Raw genomic sequence first — 27,636 nt, 5'->3', positions numbered from 1 at the left:
CTCCACGCTCATCTTTTTTTCTCCCCCTATACTAGTGCTGAAATCAGTCGCGTCCTCAAGGAGCCTTGGTTCCTTTTATTGGAGAATAATAGTTAGAAACCCAGATCTGGCTGCTAGATGTGCTCATTAACATCATATTTAATGGTAAAAGGTGGTTTTCTCCCTAAGACTAGAAACAAAGTCAGGATGCTCACTCTTACCACTATTCAACATTATAATGAAGGTCTTAGCCAATACAGCAAGGCAAAAGAAGAAAGAAAATGCATACAGATTAGAAATGAAGTAAAACTTTATTTACAGAAGATATGATTGTCTGTGCAGAGAATTGTAAGTAATCTACAAAAAAGGTTACTACAACTAATTCTTGCAAGCCTGCAGGAGAAAAGGTCAATATGAAAAAACCAACTGTATTTCTATATACTGGCAGTAAAACAAAGTGAAAATGAAATTTTAAATATCATTTCCCTTGGAAGACATGAAACACACCTAAGGATAAACCTAACAAAATTTGTGTAAGACTTAAACATTGAAAATTACAAAACATTACTGTGAGAAATTAAAGACCACCTAAATAAATGGAGAAATAAATTGCATTCATGGATCTGAAGACTCATTGTTAAGATGTCAGCTCTTCCTAAATTTATCTACAGATTCAACACAATCTCACACAAAATCTTAGCAGACTGACAGAGTGTAAAATTTACGTAGAAATCTATATAGACATTAATCTAGATAAATTCATGCTATAAAACACCCTGCTAGCGAATCTTAAAAGCTTGAAGGTACTTAAAGGATCATATCTTTTGCATGAGTAAATGACCTGTCCATTTCCACAAAGAAAGCAAGAAGCAAATCCAGGACCAGGATCCAACTTTGTTCTTTCATGTTTTGATACTGTGCTCTTTAGAGTGGTGCATCATGCTACTTGTAATTAAGATTACTTTCACTTTTTACTTTGCCTAGAAAGAGATTCAGATCTCCTCAACAGATGCCAGAATCTCTAGATGTGCCATCACCTCTCGATGTGCAGCAATAAGTAGAAAAATAACCAATAATTATGTGATAATAAATTAAGAATAAATTTATCAAAACTTAATAAAAATGTAACAATAATCCCTGATCTTAGGAATGAATTGACTTTTGCAATAAATTACACATTTTAAAGATATGAGGACTCCATTAAAATGTTTTATTTTATAAATTATTTAGTAATTTACACTAAAACACTGAAATTTTAACTGAATTCATTAAAACAGCTACTAACCCCCAGGCTGGTTCTCAAAATTAATTTCATGTTCATCTGTGATATGATACAAACCCAAATAGACTCAATCACATTTTCCTTTTAGAAAGAAACTCAAATTTAAAAGTGCTGCTATAATAAAGTTGCTCCTTCAAGTATGTATGGGGCGGCAGAGAACACCAGAGCCTCGCGGGTCACACAGGACACCGTGAGTAAGCCTGTAGATGGCACCAATCCACGACCAATCTATTGTTTACAGAAACAGTCATTTTGGGTTGTGCTTCTTTATGCAAGATATTTAACACCTTTGCTCAAATTAAGTGGCACCCATTAAAAAAAATAATTATAACAACTTGAACGAATTTATCTACATATGTCATCAGAAGGTGTTTAGGCAGCTCCTCCTCCCTGCCAGAGCTGCTGGCTCCCCTAATTCCATTCCCACATGGTAGCTCCTGGCTGTCTTACTATCACCTTTACACTGGGCATGTCTAACCCAGTGGAGCTGAGATAGGACAGGCCTTGCTTCCTTACTGGTATACTGGTTGGGCTCTCAGAGCTTTCTCCAGGTGGGGCCAAACTCTTATTCAACATGAATAGCTGAACACTGAGATAAGGAAACTTTGTAGCAAATCTTATTTCCTCACAGGACTAAAAAGGTCCATATTTTGGCCCTTCCTTGAATTTACAGGGCCACATTGGTACCTCAACCATTGTCTCTTAAAGAAATGGTTCTTTTCCTCTTCTTTTTTTTGGAGTAAGTCCTCCTAGAAGAGGGTGTCTAGAAGGGATGATATTTGGTTGTAGCTTATTATTAGCTATTTATTAAAAATAAAACCATGCATGATTTCTGGGAGACACAGCAAGCCCTTCTCCCTTCCAGGTTCTTTTGTAGTGTACTGACACGATGGAAACAGTACACAGCTCATTAGAGGCATTCCTATATATGCATGCAACTCATAAGGAACATCCTCAGTGATACTAAGTGGATATAAAATTGTCTGTAAGAAGTGAATAAACATTTAGGAATGCTCAAGTGCTTCTCATAAAGGTTGTGAAGGATTCAGTACTTAACATGGTACTTTATACATAGTAGAAACTCAAGATATGTGAGTTGAATCGAGTAGAGGTGTCTAATATGATGCACCTATTTTAAATTCCTAGTTACAAGAAACAGAAAATCACCATACTCCCAGTAACCAATAACATAATACAGACATGAAGTGCTTGTGTTACTTCCTCCTAACTCATCTAATTCATATGACATAATTCTATCTTTACCTTAAGGCTTAACAGAGAAGAACACTTGGCACATAACAGACCCCAAATAAATGTTGTTGACTAATAAATGTTTCAGAGAAAAATATGAAATGCTGGAATAAACTGAAATGGATGAACTAAAAATAATTACAGAAAAATTCGGAGTAAATTATTGAATGAAAAACATTTCATAGTAAACATTTTATACAAGCATCTGAAAATCAAAGTATCAAAATCCCTGTCTGTACTAACAATATCTGAGGTAGTGAAAAAAAAAAAAAAAAAAAAGCAGGGGGAGGGGGGGACAGACATCATAATTTCCTGCTGCTGAACTTAAGCAAAAATTGCAGTGCTAAGAACAAGAAGGGTGGCTGCAGTGGCTCACGTCTGTAATCCCAGCACCTTGGGAGGCCAAGGAGAGAGGATTGTTTGAGCCCAGGAATTCAGTACCATACTGGGAAACATGGCAAAACCTACAAAAAGTACCAAAAACTTAGGCAGGTATGGTGGCTCATGCCTGCAGTCCGAGCTACTTGGTAGGCTGAGGTGAGAGGATACTTGAGCCTGGGGAGGTAGAGGCTGCTGAGCTGTGATCGTGCTGTGCCACTGCACTCCAGCCTGGCCAACAGAGACCTTGCCTCAAAAAATAAATAAATAAATAAATAAATAAATAAAAAGTAATCAGCAGATCACAATAAAACTAAACATATATAATTAGTAGTGGTTTCTTTTTTTTTTTTTTTTTAAGAGATTGGGTCTCACTCTATCATCCAGGCTGGAGTACAGTGGTGTAATCACAGCTCACTGCGCCTCAACCTCCTGTGCTCAAGCGATTCTCCTGCCTGCCTTAGCAGCCTTCTTAGGAGTGCGCCACCACGCCCAGCTGATTTTTTCTTTTTCTTGTAGAGATGGGGTCTCACTGTGTTGCCCATGCTGGTCTCAAACTCCTAGCCTCAAGTGATCCTCCCACCTCAGCCTCCCAAAGTGCTGGGATTACAGGCATGAGCCACCATGCCTGGCCTAGCAGTATTAATTTTGTGGGCAATAAAGTTCTGTTGCAAATGACAGAGAAGTCCAAAATAAGACACTGTGTTTACTACCTTCATTAAATATTAAAAACAAATTTCTTTAAATTCCTTTTAAAACAAGGATTTGTATAAATGAATCTGAAGTGTTCACTTTAAAATTAAAGACATAAGGGCAAATTTAAAAATTTTAACTAGTTTTCTTAAAGAAAAATTAACACTTGGTATCTTTACTAAAATTAAAGAAATAATGAGAGGCAAACAAATTATTATGGGAAAAATAGAAAAATAAATTCTGTGATCATGTTGAGCAAAATCTCAAGAGGCATTTGGGGAGTCAAAATCATGAGTAAAATTTTGTGCACAGAAGTTCAATAATCACTGAAATGTCGGTAAAATGGAAAGTATCATTACATCATTAACTTTTATTCACTTAAAATATTTTTGCTATAAATTCATTTTAGCAGTGCAGCCAAAATATATACACACTATGCCATAAAGAAATCTTACCTTTTTATCATATACATCTTGCCAGTTTACTCCAGAGAAGAAACTGTGTCTCATAATTTCTTTTGCATCATCTGGTCCTCCACCAAGGCTATAAGAACAGAAATAAAATTAAGTATAAAACATTTACATACGCTCAAAGCATAACAAAAGATGTTTTGTGAAAGTGTAATTTTCTGTGTAATAAACAGTTCTTGGGATAAATAGCTCTAAAAGTAAAAAGCTTTTGCTATAAGATCTATTTTTCCTAATATGCTTATAAGAACTAGCTTCAGAACAGTATGGTATTTGGAAAAGAGCAGAGGCTTTAGAGATAGATCTGGAAGAGGCAATCATGCCTGGCACTTATGAGATGTGTGACAACAGAAAAGAGGCTTAACCTCAGTTTTCTCATCTGCAGGGTGGGGAATGATAACGTTTGCTGATGGGTCACTGCAAGGGTTAGAAACGACATAGGAATATGGTTTGGCTGTGTCTCCACCCAAATCTCATCTTGAACTGTAGCTCCCATAATCCCCATGTGTCATGGGAGGGACCAGGTGGGAGGTAACTGAATCATGGGGGCAGGTTTTTCCCATGCTGTTCTCATGATAGTCAATAAGTCTCATGAGATCTGATGGTTTTATAAAGGGCGATTCCCCTGCACATGCCCTTGCCTGCCGCCCTGTAAGATGTGCCTCTGCTCCTCCTTCACCTTCTGCCATGATTGTGAGGCCTCCCCAGCCATGTGGAACTGTAAGTCCAATAAACCCCTTTTTCTTTATAAATTATGCGGTCTCAGGTATTTCTTCATAGCAGAATGAAAATGGACTAATAATAGGTAAAGAAATTTCAGTGTTTTCTGGCTTATTCAGTTTAATATAGTATATATTACTAAGCATAAAAGAACTAAAAGCGAGAAATAGGAAGAACAGGAGGAAAAGAGGGGAAAAGAACAAGGAAAGGAAGATAAAATAAACCTATTTAAATCTGAATTTTATATAGTAGGCTTTATTTGGACTTGTTCATTATTAGAAATGATATGTGCTGGTAAGTGCTTAACAACCAGCTCTCTGTGAGGAATCATGCATTTATACAAATATAATTTTTTTTCTTTTTTTTTTCAAAGGCACAGTAGATACCAGGTGCTCAGAGCAGAGCAGCCATGGAGCTGCTGGGACCAAACCTTGCCTGACCTAGCCACCACCACACCCCAGACATATAAATTTAAATTTTACTGATATAAAGAATGCAAAACACAAAATTTACAAAGATCATAAAACATACAATGTTGTGTATTGTAAATTAGTCACCTGATTCTCACAGAAAACTTGTTAATTTCTGCTGTACTCCAAAGCCACTAATGGATGAAACTTACGATTAGTTCCAACATGAATATTGGTTGACATTTTTGTTTATGTTAAAGTCAAAGCTGAAAGTGATACAATGGAGACTTCAGAATTTCACTTGTCAGTTATGTGAGTGACTTCTTTGCTAAATGGTTAGTAACTTAGGGATGGTGGAAGAAGACTCATTTTTTGGTGCTATTTACCATGTAATGAATCTGCATTATTAATATTTTCTCTTAAGTCTAAACAGTCAACAAAACAGTAAGTCCAGCCCCAACTCATAGTATTGCCAATTCTGGTGGTATAAATTCTTCCACTGTGGCCAGTTTCGAGCTACCAATAAGATGTCACTGAACATGAAGGCAGGAAGAGATGCAGAGTAGCAAACCATTATATATTATGTCCAAACAGATACAGCAGACATAACTAATCTCAAAAATACAGATAACAGTGAAACATAACAAATTAAGGAGTAATGACTTTTTAGTATTTATGACCTTTGATTTTCCTATTCTTAATTAGTAAATTTATATAATTTTTAGTAATGACTATAATATACAACCAGCTCATAAAATTGGTGAAAATTTAACAGTTGGTTCTTGAGAGCTGGTATATGCTAACTCCAAAACACCACTGGGTTGGAAGAAAACCAAATAGGTCATAGAAAACAAATACAGATGCTCCTAAACTTAACGATGGGTTATGTCTAGATAAGCCCACATTTCAACTTAAGATGAGTTTATCTGGATGCGATTCCATCATTAGTTGAGGAGCATACTAAATACGCATCAGTTTCGCACCATCATAAAGTCAAAAAATTGTCAAGCCATCGTAGGTCAGAAATCATTTATAATTATATAATTCTAATGAATTCTGGTTATTAGATCTAAGAAACACATGACTGGGAAGGACCTAGTATCCTTTGACACACAATTAAAATGGAAAACAGTCAACTGATACCTGAATATCTTTAGTGATGATAAATAATTCCCACCAGCTGGGTCTCCAACTCCCAGATCCTTATACAATTCTCTAAATGAACTATACCCCAGAGATGGCACTTTTAGGTTTGATCATAATAGTGCTGTTCGATGTTTGCATTTGGAATTTTCAGACTGGTAGTTCTGTGTTCAGTGAGAGCTCAGCATTTCGGACCCTGCCCTCTTTTTCATTCTATTTCAGTTGTGTAGGTTTCTTTCCCAGGAGACTGCAAACTCCTTTGAAGGCAAGATCAGTGCTGGATTATCCAAAAGGCATTCTAAGCTTGTGCTTGGGGAACCAGAGAAGCAAAAGCACCAAAACACATTTCTGAAAAGCATTTAATATTTTCAAGCATGCGTCAACATAGTCTGCATGAGAAACATCAAAGCTCCATGGCATTTTCTTACACTTATGTTGTAGTTTATTTCAATACTGTTTTCATTTGAATTGTACTTGAGATGGGAGTTGGAGTGGAGAATCATAATCATTTTGTAAATAAAATGTTTTAATCCAGCTTTAGTTATCCATTTTTGTAACTCCTCAAGTTTTCTAGCAATACTTTGGTTTTGAACATAGCCAGCATTTATTCTATATTTATCAAATACATATAAAACTAAAATATCAGCTATGAATACTATGCAAAGTCTGAGAATACAATCAGACTTCCATTTTAGAAGCTAGGAGAAATTCTTTAACACACTTCTTCAATGTGTGAAACTGTCAAAAATTTCAGTGTCAATGACTCTCTAATATACAATTTAAGACTTCAAAAATAATAACAAAATATGCTTTGAAGTAAGATATTTATGTCTAGAATACTAAACTCCAGTATCAGAATGCCAGACTAAATCCTCAGCTACTACGAATTCCTTTACTATTAGGAACATCACAGAATTCACATTTTCCTAATGTTACTGAATACATGAGGTCATGCTTTTCCTATCAACTCCACATAGGAAGATAAAGGAGGGGCTAACAGAATGAACAGAAAGGATGGAGACTAAGAAATAAAAGCAAAATGATAGTTGACCCTTGGATAGAACTAACAGCAATTCACTAAGAAATACCAGAAAAATTCCAGTAGTATTTAAAATAGCTGCGTAGAAAAAATGAAGAGGTGTATTATAATGCTATCATTATTTATGTTTCCAAAGGCTTTTCAAGGTCCTTGTTAGCTTTCTTTTCTTTCTCCCCCTGAAACTGAGGTTCCCTAAGATTCTGTCCTAGGCCCTCTTCTCCTTATCCACTACCCTTGCCACTACTGCCTTGGCTCTAGCTACCTCCTAGATATAGTTATGGTTCCCAATCCATGTAGTCAGTTACCGTGTTTCTTTTAAGCATTCATTCTATTATTTCCAGCTGCTCACTTGACATTTCCATCTTGGTTTTATATAGAAACTTCAGACTCAGTGTACCCAAAGTTATTATCAACATCTAGCCCCATCAAGCCTCCTTGGTTTGCATACCCTGTCTGTTAATCACCCTAGCTGGAAACCTCAGAGGGATTCCTAACTCCTCCTACTTCCTCACAGTTTCTAGTTAATCATAACCTCTATCACTTGTGTACTACTGCTTCAGGAAGGACTCCATCTATTATCTGAACAATTCCATAAATATTCTTTTTTAAAAAAAGACAGGGACTCACTCTATTGCCCAGGCTGGAGTGCAATGGTGTCACCTTGGGTCACTGCAGTCTCGACCTCCTGGGCTCCAGCGATTCTCCCACCTCAGCCTCCCAAGTAGCTGGGACTACAGCATGTGCCACCATACCCAGCATTTTATTTTTTTTAGTAGAGATGAATCTTGCTATGTGCCCAGGTTGGTCTTGAACTCCCGACCTCAAGTGACCTTCTTGCCTCGGCCTCCCAAAGTGCTGGGATTACAGGCGTGAGCCACTGTGCCCGGCCCCATAAACACTTTTAACTGCTCTGCCTGCCCCTGGATCCTCACTCATCTAATCTGTCCATGACAAAGCTGCCAGAGTTACCTTTTCATGACACAAATCTGATTATACTATCCCTTGCTTTAAACACTTAAGCAGTATCTCACCCTCTTCTGAATGAAGATTAAATATTTTCTAAGAAACCTAAGATCCTTATAATCTAATATATCAGCTTCATTTCCCAATGTTACCCAACTCATATTCTACACTCTAGTCACTGAACTTCTCAAATGCCATGTTCTTTTGCAATCCTAGCTATACTCTACATGTAAATTTCTGTGCTTGAGTGCCAATGCAAATTCAAACTCCTTTCTGATTCAGCTCAAGTCCCCCAATCCCCTAGACAAAGCCAATAATTTCAACAGTACTTTGTATGTAGTTTGACCTGAGCATCTGTGAGTATATGTTTTGTGCCCCAAATTATTCTATGAACATCTAGAGCAGAGACTGGTTCATCTCACTCATCCTTGTATTCTCTGTATTTTGATGCAGCAGTGGAGGGGCTTGACACATCTATTATAAAATAAATTATTAGATCATTGAAAATACTGCATCTTCTCATTAGATCAATATCAACCTCCTGGTGAACAAACAGTTAGGAATTGTTCTATTAATACATACTAGGCAGTTAACATTCTAAGAATTTGCCTCACATTCATTCAATAGTTCCTAAGTACCGACTATGTGCTATTCATGGAGTGGGCTGACAAATAAAAAAAAAATGAATGAGACATACACATGAAAACCACAAGTACATTTTGTTCTACTAGCCACTTATATAAAGAGGGCCACAAAGTAAAGGGTGGTCAAAGTTGCCTGCAGGAATAAGAAAAGGATGAGATAAATATTCACTGCCTTGAATACCAAGCCAAATATTAGACCAAAAAATGAAATAGATAAAAGTCGGCTGGACACGGTGGCTCACGCCTGTAATCCCAGCACTTTGGAAAGCCGAGGGGGGTGGATCACGAGGTCAGGAGATGGAGACCATCCTGGCCAACATGGTGAAACCCCATCTCTACTAAAATACCCAAAAAAAAAAAGCCAGGTGTGGTGGCAGGCGCCTGTAGTCCCAGCTACTCAGGAGGCTGAGGCAGGGGAATTGCTTGAACCCAGGAGGCGGAGGTTGCAGTGGGCCAAGATTGCGCCACTGCACTCCAGCCCAGACAACAGAGCGAGACTCCCTCTCAAAAAAAAAAAAAAAAAAAGATAAAAGTCACCACTCTGTTTAAAGTTACCTATCATCGGGGGCTGCTCCTTACTTAATTGTAAAAGAATGCTATCAAACGGAACACATTTCAAAACTTAAACTGAGAAACTGTTGCATTGTAAATAAGATACATAAGAAATACCAAATAGGCACCAAGAAACTTGACTTCTACTCTTGGTCTGCATGAATGTTCTGAGAGACCTTGAATAAATCAGCTAACCCTCTCTGGGCCTTTGTTTTCAACTCAATGAAATGGAAATAATAATAGTATCTCCCCTATCCACCCAACAAGGCTACTGAAAAAGCAACGGAATTAATAGATGTGAAAGTGCTCTGAAAAAGAAAACAAAATCACTTTACACATATAAATAATATCTGTAGCTAGGATTACAAAATGTTTCTTGAATGATTCTTCACAAAGCAAAAAGACAATATCTCTTTTATTATGTTTGCTTATTTCTGCTGAAGATAAAGCCATGTTCCTTACAAGGTTAAAAGCTAGAAGAATACAATGAAAACCATTTCTCAGATAGACTTAAAAATCCAACTTTTTGGGATTCACTCATTAACCCACTCATATATATATAATATATATATATATATATGAGCATCAACCATAAATAAAACATTTTCATAAAACTCTGTGTGAGATATTATAAAATATTCAACAATATGTGAAATCATCTATGCTTCAAATGAGTAGACTCAGAGAAATACTGATATGCACAGATACCTAGATGGGAAGGCAGATATATCCATATACAAACACACATATTAAGAAACATTTTAATATTAATAGTCATTTCACATATGATTTATGAATTTATAAATATGAATGAATGTATAAACATGAATAAAAAATACTGTAGCTCATTGAACAAAGCAGCAAGAGCCATAGAGTTCTTCAATTCATAGCTGTAGCTACAAAAACAGAAATTAAAAGTGTGTACAATTATTTTTTGCCATCAACTCTTTCAGCTATGCATAGAAAAGATTATTTTCAAATGACAAAAAAGCAGTTAGAGGCCGGGTGCGGTGGCTCACGACTGTAATCCCAGCACTTTGGGAGGCCGAAGCAGGCGGATCACTTGAGGTCGGGAGTTCAAGACTAGCCTGGCCAACTTGGCAAAACCCCGTCTCTACTAAAAACACAAAAATTAGCCAGGCGTGGTGGAGGTGCCTGTAGTCCCAGCTACTCGGGAGGCTGAGGCAGGAAAATCACCTGAACCTGGGAAGCAGAGGTTGCAGTGAGTCAAGATCACGCCACTGCACTCCAGCCTGGGTGGCAGAGTGAGACTCTATCTCAAAAAAAAAAAAAAAAAAAAAATGCAATTAGATATGTTAACACAGGTTGCGGGTGGGAGGAGAGTATTGAAAAATAGGTCTATTCCTTTTATAAGAAATACAAAGGCCCAGAGACTGAAAGAAAGAAAAGTGATTCTTCTATCCCCACAAGATCAAGTAACAGAGCAATTAAGAAATTTTCACTCATAATATGGATAATGAAACTCTCAAAATCCTTATTTGGTAAATCTGCATAAAATTTCCAAGTTAGGAAAGAGTTGAGAAAAATTTTTAAATGTTCTATATTATGCAGTTAAAAATAAGTCAGGATCTCAGTGGGAAGATGTCTACACCAAATACATTGCTTCTTGGAGTTAGTTATATTTGAATTAATTTCCATATCTCAATTTTTAACCACATTCATCAGTAATTCACTAAGCGTTATTTGAGGCTTACCGTTTATTTGGATCCTTTATCAAGAGCCCTGAAAGCAATGATTTTGCATCTGAAGAGAGTGTTCGAGGAAATTTAATGTCTTCCATTAATATTAATTCAAAAAGTTTCTCATGGTCCTGGTTGTAGAAAGGTAACCTCCCACACATCATTTCATACATGACAACCCCTAGGCCCCACCAGTCTACTGCTCGGCCATAGTCATTATCTTCTAACACCTAAAAGTGAAATCAGTAAAAAGATTAATTATTACATGTTAACTTTTAAAGCATTATTCATAAAACATAAGATTTTTACATAAAAATGAATCTTAACTTTCAAAGCCTAGGTAGTCTGAGATCTTGACATTTAAACTGTGAAGCATCCTACAAAAAATACAAATCACATCAAATATGTGAAATATTCAATATATATCCAGAAATGGCCAGTGTACAAAAAAAGGGGCAGGTCGTACAAAAAAAAAATCCCAAGTACATGAATATACATAAGGATCAAATGAAAAACGTTAGCTAGCATATTTACATATTTTTTCTTAGGCCTACTGACTTTTTCATTCTGGTTCCACCCATGTGGACTTCAAGTAACAACTCAGAGCTAGGGTGTGCTGATTATAGAGCACATAACGTGCACTGCACATTCTTGCCTTAAGAAGAACTAAGTAATACAAATTAAACATTTGTTTAATTTGTGAAAGACAGTAGTAAACAAAGGCAATGTAATGGAGAAGTCTACAGGGCAAGACAACCATTAAAATAAGTTTGAAAAACCTTTGGATGCCCCTGTGTGTTTCAACTCTTTCTGGAACTATTTAAGAGACAAAGTGAATATAAAAGCTTATGGTATGAGCTGTAATAAACTTTGATAGCCACAGCTTTATACCTCACAACAAAAATTCCTGTTACAGCAAAAAATTGGACTTAATATCTGTGTGGTATATGTCCTTAAATTTTTCCCAAAATATATTACATGCAAAATAAATTTAGTTAGAAATGATATAAAAGTATCCGTTTGCCTATGCTGGAGCAACCTGTTCAAATGGTAACATGGTAACCTACCATTTGCCCCAGGAAAAATTTGGTTTTATCTTTTTATCAGATTTGTTCTTCATCCAATGGAATATTCCTCATCTATATGCAACTTTGAATATTTTATCTTAAAACTATATTTGATAATCTTAAAGCTTATTTTATTTGATCCTCTCAGCTTTGGAAAACCAGATCAGGAAAACCAAATATATGAATTTATCAATTTAAAAACACTTATAACCGATTACAAAGGAGAACATTTGATAAGGACAAAGCAGTACTTGTGTTCCAAACTTTCTTGCTTCGAATTAAATATTTTCTGGAAGATTACTCTTACATGACTTTTATTTAAAATTTACCAATAATCTCACAGAATTACAGGTGATATTTTTGACAGTTACATTATGATTACCTAAAAATACTATGAAAGGCACTTTGGTAGGGTATTTAAAGACAAAGGATATAATTTATAAGAAAAAATATGTTACTTAAAAGATCTATTCAATAAGCATTTCTATTATGAAAAGATTTTTAATTCAATTATATCAATGTTTGTTTTACGGCTAAAAAACTGAAAACTTCACTGGTAAGATATGAACACAAGTTTAGATCCTATGCTTTTCTAGAAATGTTTTGTAAATCACAAACTAACAAAAAAACATTTTCTGGAAGAACAAATTCTAGTTTTCATCATCAGCGCAAAGAATGTCATATTTTTACTTGTTTGAAATGAGTAATTTGAGAACAAATAGAAAACAAAAAATAACCTAAAAAAGCAGAAGAAATTCTACTTCATATTTACGTTAAAGGAAATGCTGCATATATTATTTTAAAATACCACTGACTTTTGATGATTCAAGGATCTAGCTCATGGCCAATTAGTACAATGCACTGTTTGTGGGCCTTTATCTAATTGACACAAGATTTTAACTAATAACAACCAAAAATTTATATCTAAGTAACCTTTAACTACATTCCTACAACACCAACACAACAGTGGCATATACGAAAAGGAGCCAAATGTGGTTTTTAACCTCTTTTTTTTTTCATAAAACCATAAAAAGCATAAAAGCTGGATTAACTGCCTCCCGAACCCACATTTCACCAGCCGGGTTCTCATCCCCAGCTGGCAAAACTGGCAATCCTTTATTTTTGTTTAAATACCTGGTTTGCAGCCAGAAGGGAAAGTGAGTACATAAAAAAGGGGGGTTTTATTTTTGAAGAGAAATAAGCAACTGAAAAATAAAACTGCATTGTAAAAAAATGTTTGATAAAATAAAATACATTTTATTTAGCTTTGTAAAATGAATATCGATTCTTAAAATAAGTGATTTTGCCTCTGAACATACGTGCCTTAATTGATCTACAGATACATAATGCTATAATTAGAACTGTTTGCCGTATTACTTTGTATTGAACAAAACTGATGTAACGTATTGTCTTCCTGACATGTAAACTTAAGCAATGCTGAGAAGAAAACACCCTAACAACTAAAATCCCTCTTTACCTAAGAGACTTCACTATCAATTAGAAAGATTTTTGTCCAAATCCTATCTCCAAACAGCTATAAGATGAAGCATACATAAATAATGATTACAGTATCCTACATGTGGGATACATATGTTCCCACTATTAAAACAATATCCTTTCTCTTTCCTGAATCTAAATTATTTCAAAACACAATACTTTCAAATACTCTGGAAATCCCACAGCCAAATTAACCAATTCGAATCCAATAACCTCTTTCACATTATTTTAAGAAGACAATTTTTCTCCCTCTACTCAAAGCACTTATTATTCTATAAATACATAACATATAAAATTTATATTTTTTTAACTTAAGGATTGCAAATTCTTTCTAGCTACCTCTGATCATTTTTTTCTAGCTAAAAGGCTAATTTATTTCATGGTTATTGTGAGGGCTGGCTGAAAGGTATGATAAACAGTGGTATAATGGACAGGTACAACAATGGTAGAGCATATTTCAACTTCATTAAAAGGTTAATTTCTCATATAATTTGGATATAAATGCAGATCAAAATATGCTCCTGAAAAAATCCAGTGAAAGATTTATCTTGAAGAAATAAACTTCTGTCTCCTTTCCATAAAACCAACATTACTGACTTGTAAATGAAACCCAAACTTTAAATAGGAAAGCAGACATTTGGTATTTCCTCTACCCCTACAGTCCTTTGTAACCACAGATGTAGTTGTACATTATACCTACCTTTAACACAAATGCCCAAACAGAGATGAAAGAGGAGATTTGGAACATCAAAAAAATGTAATTGTTAAAAAATGATGAGAGGTCACATCAAATGAAAACTTAAACAGAGCACAAAGTCTAGAAAACAAGGCTGTATTTCTAATAGGAGCCAGAAACTGCTTTACTTTATGATACGATAAAACCTAAGACCCAAGGAGGTTACAGCAGATACAAATTAACATTAAATATCCTGGAAATATTTGATCAATATTTGATGAAGACACTTACATTTATAAAACAGCCAGGTGAGTTAAAACACATTAGTTCTTGAATTGTTATTAATTTCAAAGAATGATATTGAATGAGAAACTATATATTTTTAAATGATACTACCAATTCAAGTTACTAATGTAAATATTTATTTGGCTAATGGGCTTTTTCAAAACAAAAAAAACTATTCATTCCAATATTTGTTTACCAGGAGGATTTACTAGGAGGTTAAAGGGACCCCTCTCTCAGCTTGCCCACCAGGCCACACAATGCACCCAAGGCAAGCAATTATAAGGAGGCTATGTATGCCCTGGAGTGGCTTACTGCTTAATCAATAATCCTGACAGAACAGATGGGGGAAAAAATTAAACATCTAAACAAACTGTCTGCACACCTATGCTGTGAAAGTAAACTGCGAACTTGGATGAACCAATTTACCACTAATTCAAAAAAAAAGTTTTTTCTGGTAGCCTTACATTTCAGGTAACTGATAGATGTGTGTTTTATACCTAAACATACATCTGTATCATTTATCATTTATGGGAGCCCTTCAGATATTCTTAGCATCACAGGTACGGGCTAAGAAAAAAAGACCTATAAATCTTCTCATTCAGATTTTATTTTAAAGTAAACTGCAGCTTCAGGAAAAGTATCCATTTCAATACATAAGATTATAAATTCTACAGTTGCTTGGTATTTTCTTCATAAATATATATTTTATAACTATTTCTCAACTGCTTTAATAGTTCTTAAGTGACAGCAACTGTCACTTAAGTGATAGCAATGCCATTTGCTATGAATTAGAATGCTGTACGCTTTATGGCCACCTCTCCTAGCACACACAAATACTTGTATACAGTTAACATCGTACTTTCAAAAGCAAACTCTGGCTAGCACAGGAAAAATCCTTTGACAAGAGAAAGGCTAAATGGATACAATAATGATGATTAGATCATACTTACACATATCTTCCAAGAGATTTCTATACTTCTTTTTTATTCTGAAGCAATAGACATTATGGGATTCCAAGAAACTGAGCCTTCATAACCCAAGTAACAATAGCCATTGTAAAATACTATAGGTAATCACCAGTGTTTCCAGTTAGGGTTAGTTTTGTATATGTTCTCATGGTACAGAGAATTTAAAATTAAACTTCATGCTTAAACTAGAATCACACCAAAGTACTGAATGCAAATATTCTGTTAAAGCCAAAAGACCATATAACATTGAAAAGAAGTTAGGGCGAAAAATAGCTACTTTAAGAACTGACAGACCTCTAAGTAAGTAAAAGATGCCACTTATAAACATTGAGAGGCGTTAATTCCATTTTAGTTCATATTTAAACAATGTCCAATTATGAGATAAAATGGAATGGCTTTTAATATTACCCAGAAAATCATATAAAATAGCAACGTACTATAGAAAGAAATTAAATATATTCAACTAAATAGTAAGCCAACTCATATGAGAGTTAGAAGTTCTTAAACATGAATTCTAACTATAGAGCAGACAGCTTCTATCTGAACTCATCCCTCTGCTCCTTTAATGTTCCCTTTACTCATGGTGATGAGACCTTTTCTGAATTCCCAGGAAGATGAAGGTTTTCAAAATTACCCCAGGTGGATAGATATCATATGAATTATCAATAAGTAAATAAAATGTTAGGGTTGTCCACAATTTTAGAAAGGCTACTAAAACAACTCTTTCTTTTCACAAAAAGCATAGAGATTCTAAGACTAGTTTTACAATCTGCTGGAATATAGTAGGACTTTGTGCAAAGACTAATCAGAATGTAACTACATGTGCTACTATTTTTACCTACAGATTAAATGTGCAAACATATGTAACTTTAGCCTCATTCATTTCTCTTCAGATCTCCTAAAAACAACATTGGCAGCACCCACAAAATGACATATTTTACATTTATTCTTTGTTGGATTTAAAATAAAGAAAATTCTGTTTAATACATTTCAAGCAAGTTAGCTTCTAACTATTTCCCACACCTACAACACTAGTCCATGCCCTGGCACTGCCTTTACTACCTTTTGTGGAAGTTAATATATATCTTTGATTTTTAATTTATATAGAAATTAATCTCCATTTGTACTATGAGCTAACACAATGACTTTGAGCAAATCTTTGTATCAAAATAGTTGTCAAAATATTCTCATCTATTTCAGCTATTTTAAAAATGTTACATTATATGCAAGATATTAAAGATAGTAGGTTTCAAAGAAAAAATCAGGAAAATTTTGGCAAGCGAAATGTTTTCTAAGAATGGGGTTCTAAAAAACTAAAAAGAATGCATCAAATACTGCACTTCAGCCACTGGAAAAACAAATCATTTTACATTTAGATGAAATAAAATTATATGCATTTTTTTCTCAATAGCAACCACAGCTAGATATATTTCCCAACAATCAAGTCATTTTTTGCAATCTTTGTTAGTTCTAACTTGATTATCAAATAATTTTTATTTTTACACTATTACAGAAGTGCATTTCTCTAGGTTTCCAAAACCACCTTATTCAACCTTCCCCATCTGTCACCATCTGCTTCTTTTTAGCATGTACTTTTTGTGTGATCACATAAGCATGTGAAAAATAACTAACATTCAGATGATTATCTGCTGGTACATTTGAGGACTGGGCATAATAAAAGTGAACTGCCAAAACGCACTTAACACTTTTAATTTTGTTGGGTCTTGCATGTAAGCTACATTTGATTTTCAAACTGTTTTACAGTTGGAAAGTGGATCAGGTACTGCTAACTCAAGAGCAAAGCTGAGACTCTAAATAATTAGCACTGCATAAAATGGTTTGGATTCAATAGGAGCCAAATCAAATAATAAAATTTAACAGTAAGAGTTTATATGTGATTTCTAATTTCTTTTATAATTTCTAGGTGTGAAAATACAGCACAGATTATAAAAACAAAATCCCCTCAAGATATCATATGGTCCATAATTTACTATAAGTTTATTTCCTTCTGATGTACAAAAGAGCAAAAGTACATTCATTTAAAACTATACATACAAATGCAGTTTTCAAGATGTAGCACACTAAATGCATAGTGCATATGCCAGCTAGAACTGAACCACTGTAACCTGTTAAAAACACAAAACAAAACAAAAACTAGCCTTTTCTACATTAACAGTATTGTTAAATGCTTCCCAAGTTGGAAAACTGCATTGTAAGCTGCATTCTTCATCAAAAGAGATGAGAACAAATACCTTAAAAATATTCTTTTTTCAACAAATGGCATATTTATACTGTAAGTTTTATGTTTTTCTAATTTGCCATAAGAAACAAATTAAGTTCACTTAAAACTTAAGTTTATTTTAAAACCTGCCATGTATCTGACATTGGACATTTAATAAACTGGCTTTAAACTGATTTCTAACACTCTTTGTGAAGTATCTTCAAAATACCCTTCACCTGTCTGTATACCAGATTAAAACAACGTAAAAGGCGAAGGAACACTATTGCTAGATGAAGTATAGGTTGCAGCAAGATTCCTACATAATGTGTAAACAAATCTTCTGTAAAGACAGAGGGGAAAATGTTGACAGTGAGTCATTCACAAGAGAAGCAGTAGTCAAGAATGTATTACAGATTTGATACACAACTACTACTTCTAGTACTGTCACGAAAAGCCCAGCATTAATAATGGTAATGTACTAGAAATTTCAAGGTCCAAAAAAAGTGAGAGACACCATCTGAGGTAAAAGGAAGAGGCTGGCTTCAGCTCCTGCCAATCCCTCTCTAACACTGACCATGTAAATCTGATCACAGTATCGCCTTGCTCTCAATTCACAAGTGATTTTCCCTAGCCCACAGGATCAAATCTAAAACTGTTACATTTCAATCCCTATCTATGTGTCCAGCCTCCTCTCTTCCTGCTTCCCCTTTTCCACTGCCGGACCCTCCCTGCAGGCTTAAGCACTTTTCCTTTTCCTTCCACTCCACTGTATGGAACTAGTAAAGCAGTTATTTTCTTGCACAGTAATAATTGTTTTCCATGTCTTATCACCTCAGTGAACAGCAAGCCACTTGAGGGCAAAAACATCTTCTACCATGGTTGTATTCCCAGTACCTAATGTAATGCCTGATACTTAATATTCAATAAATAATTCTTTGATGAATGAATGAGTGTCCCTCAGTAAAATGGTCCACGCTGAAGACCAGAATAAAGGAATTAAATTCTTATTTTTTTAAGGGTAAACACAGTCAAAGTTTAAAAATGCAATATGTGACACAACATTTAAAATATAAAAGTTACAATTTCGTAAGTTGTTTCAAGATTTCTCATACTCAAATAATAACAACAATCACTCTTCCCTATAAAAACATGGTGTCCAGATTTGAATTATGAATCAATGTGTATCCACCAAGGATGGGTATACAAACTGTTTTTAAAGACCAGACTTCTGAAGTATTAAAAAAGGTATACAGAAATGTTTTCTTGTCTTTAAAGAGAAACTGATAATTTTGTGGCAACTATAAACTTTCCATTCAGAAACAAGTGGACTCTTCTTGCATTAGATTCTTAATTTGTTCTTCAGTTGATGACACTGCATAGGAAATAATATATTTGTTTCTCAGATCATCTGCTTCTTAAATGAGATGTATTCATCTTCTTCAGAAATAATTTACCCTAATTGTGACACAATTAATTTTGTTATTCTAAATATGGCATATCTTCTTCCATAGCAAATTTATAGCAGGGGTAACTGAACTCCAGAGAAACAAATAATTTTTTGTGACATTTATAAAAACAATTCTATTCTAGGAAATATTTTATTTGAATAAACAAGAAACAGTGTTACTAAAGTTTTACCTAATTCAACCACAAAAATAGAGAATTCTAAACTACAAATTTTTAAAGAGAGAAAATTATATTTTTGGCAAGAAAATAATAGTATGAAATTTATTGTATTTTAAATAGTAGCACTTATTTACAATAACTTAACATTGTTGAAATGTAAATGTAATCCCTAGTTGAAAAGAACTATTAGAATAATAGACCAGCATGAGTTACTTTATGTTTAAGGAATGCTAGTATCACTGGGGATTTATTTTACTTCCTAATTTCTTTTGATTACCTTTTCCTGTTGGGCATTTACAAAGCATTCATTTAAAAATTACGATTATTTATATTTGTAAGTGGTCTTCAAATTAGGATTTTTTGAGGCCAGGACGTATGTAGTTTAAAAAGTAAAAGTGGGCTTTATAGTCAGACACACTAATTAGAATCTTCATTACACTTCTACCACCTCTTAGCTGTGTACAGATAACATTTAAATATTCTGATCTTATGATCCCTCACCTTTAAAAAACTGCATTTGCTATCTATCATCAAAGATTATTCCAAATGTTAAATGAAATAATAGCTGTAATGCACTTACACAGCAGGTGGCACATAGTAGATGCTCATTAAATAGTTACCCTCACACATCAAATATTAACACCTCCCTATTTGCCTATAGCCACAATACCTGTATTGGAGTTTGAGGGGAAATGGAGCACCAGCTGCTCTCTTTGGAAAGCTCTTCCCTTTTACCTTTGCAACAGGTACCATCACTTTCCATCAACCATCACTTTCCCTGAACATAGTATCTGTGAAAGATGTTATTTTTCAAAGATGGCCGTGGCAGTATCTCCCATCTCACATGCTCTTCTGTAATGTAAAGGTGTGGTCTCTGTCTCTACCACTTAAACCTGTGCAGGCTTACAACTGCTTCAGGGAGTAAGGGTATGACAGAAATGATGTTGTGTGACTTCTGAAAATAGGCCATAAAAGGAGATGCATAAACAAATGTTCATAGCAGCAGCCAAAAAACAGATGCAACCCAATGTACATCAGCTGCTGAACAAATAAACAAAATGTGGTATATCCATATAATGGAATATTATCCAGCCATAAAAAGGAATGAAATAAGTATAACATGCTAAAACAGGGAGGAACACTGAATTTTACGCTAAGTGAAAGAAGCCAGTCACAGACGACTCCATACTGTATGATTCCATTTGTATGAACTGTCTACAATAGGTAAATCTATAAAGACAAAAAGCAGATCAGTGGTTGCCTGTGGCAGAAGGAAGAATGAGGAGCTAACGGGTATGGGGTTTCTTGCTGGAGTGATGAAAATATTCTGGAATTGGACAGCGATGATAGTTGTACAACTCTGTGAACATATTAAAAACCACCAAAGTGTGTATTTTAAAAGAGTAAGTTTTATGGCATATGAATTGTACTCCAATTATAAAAATATCTGTGAAATCAAGTTTTTAAAAAGTTAATAGTCTTGATGGTTTACTAGGTGGAAACAAAGGCACCATGCAGCTTCTAACGTGTTCCCTAGGACATTTGCTTTTAGGGCTCAGAGCCAAAGAAGTCTGACTGCATTGAAACTGTCATTATGAGGAAGTCCAGACTCATGGAGAGAAGGGCTACATATAAGTGTTCCTGCCAACAGCCCAAATAAGGTACCAGTGGACAGGCAGCAGAACTGTCGGACATGTGAGTGAAGATGCTTCCTGATGACTCCAGTCTCCAGCCATAGAATCATGCTCTCACTGTAAAGTCTTTCAAGCTGAGACCTCATACATAGTGGAGCATAAACTAGCTATCCTTGCTGTGCCCATTTGCATTCCTGATTCAGAAAATCCATTATTTTATATAAAATGGTTGTTTTCCACTGCTAAGTATTAGGGTGGTTTGTTACACAGCATTAGTAACTGGAACACCATCTACAACAGCCACACCACACCCTTACATTTAATCTTGTTTTTTTGTTTGTTTGTTTATGAAACTTAAGGCATTATGTTATTTATTTATTTTTATTCTGTCTCCCTCCACTGAAAGTTAAGTTCCCTGAGACTAGGATCCTTTTCTGTGTTGCGCCTGTAACCACATCATCCAGAAAAGTACCTGATATACAGCAGATACACAATAAATATTTGTTGAATAAACAAATTAATAAATTATTGTGGAACCCTTAGCACAGGGAAGTTACCAGTTTGGAGCTTCCTCTGACATAAATTTCAAAATGTAGCTACTGTCATTTCAATAATTTTCCCAATAAAATAATTTTAAATAAACCCACAATACTAGAAATTAAAAATCACTGTTGTTTCTAAGGAAAGTCCAAGATGGTTTATAAATATAAATACTCTTGCTGAAATCAATTATTCTATTTTAATAAATGAATCAAAATGGGTATAGCCAAGATAAAATGGATATGGCCAAGAAATAAAAATTGATTTAACTGACTATAGCTAGTACCTTTGTGCTTATAGTTTATAAAATTTAATTTCAGTATATTCTTGATCCTACAATACCCCATTATAACAAATTAAGAGCCAAAAAATTTTGATTCCGGTTGAAATATAGATAAAAGTAGTAGATACTACAGTTAACTTTTAATGCTTAAATGGTTTACTTTGCAAATCATTATGTCAATGTTACTTTCCTATTAATGGAACCGAAGCCTACCTCTGGTGCCAGATATTCTGGAGTGCCACAGAATGTCTTCATGGTGGCTGCATCTGTGATCCCTTCTTTGCAAAGTCCAAAATCTGTAATTTTTATGTGGCCATCTTTGTCCAGCATTAGATTCTCCAACTGTGTATTAAGAAAAATGACATAATTTGTTCTATAGTCTTCAACAACACGAAAATACCATTTTAAAAAACTACTGAATGCTGAGTAAGGTATTTTGGAAACAGGACATAGTTGTAGCTAATAGAACGTTCAGTACTTACAAACTCTGTTGCTTCACGTGTAAAAAGAAACATGTTTTATCAAATACTTCACGATGATAAAATTATCTATTTTTAAACCGATGGGAATAAGTGATATAGCTTTAAGAGCCATTATTTTGTAAGTTCTGAAATTAAAGCCTAATCAACTTTTCAAAGCAAACATCAATCCTCTTTTTTTAAAAAAGAAAATGTGATCTAAACAATCCCAAAGAGATGAGCATCTTCTTCTAGATATATACAGATGGTTTCAACAATTTCTCCTGGGAATCTATTGCTATTATAAAATATTCACTTACAGAAATGTTTTTTGGTGATGCTTGTAAATCAAACCTAAATCTTATTTTGTAAGGTAAGGCGATATCCTCTTTTGCAGTTCTTTGTAATAAAGAAATACCAACCCTTTTAAACATAAAAAGAAAAAGAATATCAAAGTCAAACATTCAACAGTTAATAAAAATATATAACATAAATGTTATAAAGTTGGACCCTCTTTGAACCCATTAATTCAAAACACCAAAGAAAATCTTAAAGATTTAACCAAGTAACAGGATCATGTGCCTCAAGCGGAAAATTATGAAATGTAAGAGAGGAGGAATTTGTGCAAAGCCAACACAATTAGAAATAAAAATGTAACCAGCCAGTTCCCCTCGAGCTAATTTGAACCTAAGATTATGATTATCATCAAACAAAGATACAGATGAGTTCTGAGTTATGATCATACAGCCTTATGTATTCAGGGCCCATAAAACTTTGCCTAGTCATGTAGACACAACCTAAAGGTATTTCTTCTGTCATACTGAAAAAATATACAAAATGTGAAAAGTATATTAACAGGATAAATGATAGTTAACTTTTATTTGAGGAGTAGATTCTTATTCTACTCCTTAATGTGATGACATTTGAAAGAATGTACCTGGACGCTTAAGTTAATATCAAATTTAAAACAGATCTCCACTTTAGAACATAAACATATCAGTCATATAAAATATGTTATCATACTCTCTGCCATATTGTCAAATGTCTTATAAACCAGACACTAAATACAGTTAGGCAAGTTGTGTTCACTGAAGCAAAGTTCAGAACAGACAAAAGTCCTTTTTTATAGTACTTCAATGTGCCATCTAACTAAACCAAATGCTTGATATACATTTCATGTATAGCATATCTCACAGAGGTAAGTCTGGCTTCAATTTTTTTCTACAGAAAGCTGAATGAACACATAAAATATACTGTTGAACCTTTAAAAAAAAATTTCTTTTTTGAGACAGAGTCTCACTCTGCCACCCAAACTGGAGTGCAGTGGTGCAATCACAGCTCACCACAACCTCTGCCTCAGCAGCTCAAGCCACCTCAGCCTCCTGAATGGCTGGGAACACGGGCACGTGCCACCATGCCTGGCTAATTTCTTAATTTTTTTATAGTGACAAGGTCTCACTTTGCTGCCCAAGTTGGTCTTGACCTCCTGGGTTCAAGCAATCCACCCACCTCAGCCTCTCAAAGTTCTGGGATTATAGGCATGAGCCACCATGCCCCCACCAAATTAAAATTTTTTATTTTATCCAAACTCAGTTATCTTGTATCTTCCTGTTTCTCTACCAGCCAGAACCTAGAAACCAAACCCAATCTGCACAAATGACAATAAGTCTTGTATATTGAAACCAATCAGAAACATCCAGAGTCTTCAACTGTCCTGTTTTCTCTTTCTGCCTTGGTCTGTCTCTTCTCAGCCTCTGGTTTCTCTCTTTTTTCCACCTCTTTCAAACAACCTCTCTTCTTCCTCCCTCCCACTTTGCCATAATGAGAAACGTTAAGTATATACTAAAGCTTCTGTTGTTTTACTGAATAAAAATGTATATGCCCTTTTATTAATTTTTTTAAATATGCTTAATATATAAATATATAAAATGCTGAAGATCTTTAGTGAATACTCTTTTACTAATATAATACATTAACAATTCTTGTAAAAATTCCAAATAATACAAAATATTGAACAAAATGTGAATGTACTTTTTACACCATTCCATTCCCATCTAGTTTGGTGTGTAATGTGCCAATACTCCTCACATGCTTTGTATGCATGGGAAAGTCTTCATGGAAACATGACAGACAGGATGCACTATTTCTCCACGTTTTGACAAAGCTATTTTTGAAGTGGCTGGATACAGAAAAACCAAAATGTATAAACACTGCTTTTTAATACCAAGCTCCATGTGTGTGTATGTGTGTGTAAAATTCTGACTTGCATCTAATTCTGTAACCTCGTATCTCATCTCTGAGCCTCAGATCATGGTTGTGAGAAGAAGAATGAAATGAGATGCAAGGATAGGTTTGGGTAAGGAATAGGCTGAGGGTGACCAACTCCCAGTTTGCCCAGAACTGAGGGGTTTCAAAGAATGCAGGACGTGTAGTGCTACAACTGGGCAGTCCTGGGTAAACCAAGAGAGCTGGTTACCCTACTTGTTTTATAAATTAGCTTTTAAAAAAATTACAATGATATAGTAAGAAATAAGATAAGCCTAAGGGATGATTGAGAGAGATGGGGTAACGGTCATGGCCATGGGGACTGGTAGCATACTGCCTGGGAGGCAGTAGAGAGCAAAATGGATAAGACTATGGGTTCAAGTCAGAGGGTTCATATTAAAATTTGAGCTGTATCCCTTATTCACTGTGTGACCTTGGGCATATTATTAATTTCTACGTGCTTCAATTTCATCTATAAAACAAAAGTAAATAACAGTAACAATCCAATGTGACAGTTTTGAGAAATAAGATGCTAAATGCAAACTTAACATACCATAAGAATTGAATAAATGAACTCATCTTTTCTTAAAACATGAAGAGTTTAATGGCTTATTTGTAAATTGTCATGATGTGGGCTCTTCTAAACAACACTGTATTTTAAAGAAAAGAACAAAGTTCAAGAGTGGAACCCCATAAAACATTTCTGTTGGCTCAATGACTGCATTAAAAATACTTTTCAATATGCAATAATTTATTTTAAGTAACAAAACACAGGCTAGGCACAGTGGCTCATGCCTGTAATCCCAACAATTTGAGAGGCCGAGGCAGGCAGATCGCTTGAGCTCAGGAGTTCAAGACCAGCCTGGGCAACATGGTGAAACCCTGTCTCTACCAATAATACAAAAGATTAGCTGTGCGTGGTGGTATGCGCTTGTGGTGCCAGCTACTCTGGAGGCTGAAGCGGGAGAGTTACTTGAGCCCAAGGTGTGTGGGGAGGTTGTAATATGCAGAGATGGTGCCACTGCACTCCAGCCTGGGTGACAGAGTGAAATCCTGTCTCAAAAAAACAAAACACAAATATTTTATAATTTTCTTATTTTTGAGACAGGGTCTCGCTCTGTTGCCTAGGCTGGAGTACAGTGGCACAATCACAGCTCACTGCAGCCTCAACCTCCCAGGCTCAACTGATCCTCCCACCTCAGCCTCCTAAGTACACAGGCGCACACCACTACCACGCCCTGCTAGTTTTTGTTTGTTTCTTCCTTTTTTTTTTTTTTTTTTTAAGAGATGGTATTTTGCCATGTTGCCCAAGCTGGTCCCGAACTCCTGAGTTCAAACAGTCCTCCCACCTCTGCCTCCCAAAGTGCTGGGATTACAAGTTTGAGCTACTGTGCCCAGCCTCATAATTTCCCAGTTATTTTGAAGTAGTGTCCACATTCTTCTATCAATTACTTTGTCTTCTCTCACCATCCTAAAACGTCGTTTTGCTGAGCATGAATGACTAAAACTTGTCCACCAAAATATTAGCTTAAAAAATAATATCCCCAAATCTAATCTTGTATAAAGATAAATCAGGAGATAATAAAATGTACAGTTCTGTTATACAATGCATGATAATTTTACTCAGGATGCATTAACAGAGTTTCTGTAAAATACAAGAACCATTAGTAGGGTGATTCGTAAACCTGCAGAATGCACAGAAACACCTGTAAGTCTTTCCAAAGCATATCAATGGCCTAGATATATCAATTACATCTGGAAATCACTGTCTTGGTTCATTTACCACTAACATAATGTAAGTAGTATTTACATTATTTACAGTAGTCATACATTTTTAGGAATCTTTCTACTGTGTAAAGGAGGAAGAAAAATATTTACAAATGATCTTTCTTTAGTCTTCTCTTCTAAATCACTTTCCTTCTTCCCTGTCTTAGCCATACAATATGTAATGCATATTGTCACTGACTGCTTAGGTACTCTAAATTTATGAAACTTTACATGCATCTGTTTAATATTCACAGCCAATCTTAGTTTCCAAGATGGAGAGTAGGGCAGCATGCTTATGCTTAATGGATGCATCCACTAACAAAAGTAGTGATGAAGTCAAATATGAAGTCATAAGAAACAAGATTGTATATTAAAAATCTAAGTAATGCTTACTATTTCTATCAGAGGGTTGTTATCTAAAAGGTCATGCTTTTGAGGAGAGAGAAAAAAAAAACACTAGACATAATACATCATAGAATTTCCACCAAAAAAAAGGGTAACATTTTTTGCCCAGTTGAAGTGGACAGGCATTACTTGACAGAGGGTCTTGATTCAGTGTGTATATGAAGAAATGGTAGATTTTTAAATCTTTTTTCCTGTGCTTAGTGGGCACAAAATTGTAACAAAAATTACTATGTTTCCTCCTGTTCTTGCTGATGGCTAGCATAAAATTAAACTTTAAAAATCCTAGCTGTCTTTAATACAATGCTTCCCAACCTTTTACATTTCACAGTAAAATAACAATTTAAAGTTGTGGGGCATACCAGGTTCACTGGACAAGATGCTTGAAACCAGAACTCACTGGCCTGGAAGCTTCTCTGAACACTTTGCAGGCCGAGGCATGGTTGTAACCTGTTTGTAGCACCCAGTCTGAGAAGCTAGGCTTGAATGTAGGCCAGACTAAATATTTGAAAGTTTAAAAACACCATATATATGGTATCATTTTAATTAAACGACTGACATTGTGATTAAACAAAGGAATGAAAATAGCAGTTCCTAAGGGCTCCGATGACTACTGCAGCAATGGAAATAAACAATTCCTGTCACTCACTCTTACACCACATTTTAGCCCACATACATCAAACTCAGTTTTAGGCACCAAGACTCACTCAGGCCCAAGAAGGTAGT

The 27,636-nt window shown here is 35.0% G+C and overlaps 1 protein-coding gene across 4 annotated transcripts in view; it reads right to left on the bottom strand.

The window, feature by feature from the left end:
- AKT3 (AKT serine/threonine kinase 3) overlaps positions 1-27,636 on the bottom strand; it is a 352,958-nt gene that overhangs the window by 40,111 nt on the left and 285,211 nt on the right. For all 4 annotated transcript variants that reach the window (XM_055096538.2, XM_057299372.2, XM_055096511.2 and 1 more), the window contains 3 exons: positions 22,232-22,360; positions 11,237-11,451; positions 4,039-4,126 (listed from right to left, as the gene is read on the bottom strand). In XM_055096538.2, the coding sequence (XP_054952513.1) occupies positions 4,039-4,126; positions 11,237-11,451; positions 22,232-22,360 (432 nt within the window). The remainder of the gene's footprint in view (positions 1-4,038; positions 4,127-11,236; positions 11,452-22,231; positions 22,361-27,636) is intronic.

This window comes from Pan paniscus, chromosome 1 (genome assembly GCF_029289425.2).
Source record: "Pan paniscus chromosome 1, NHGRI_mPanPan1-v2.0_pri, whole genome shotgun sequence".
NCBI classification, from domain to species: domain Eukaryota; kingdom Metazoa; phylum Chordata; class Mammalia; order Primates; family Hominidae; genus Pan; species Pan paniscus.
Note: the sequence above shows the minus strand (reverse complement) of the source record. Positions and strands in the feature narration are given on the sequence as shown.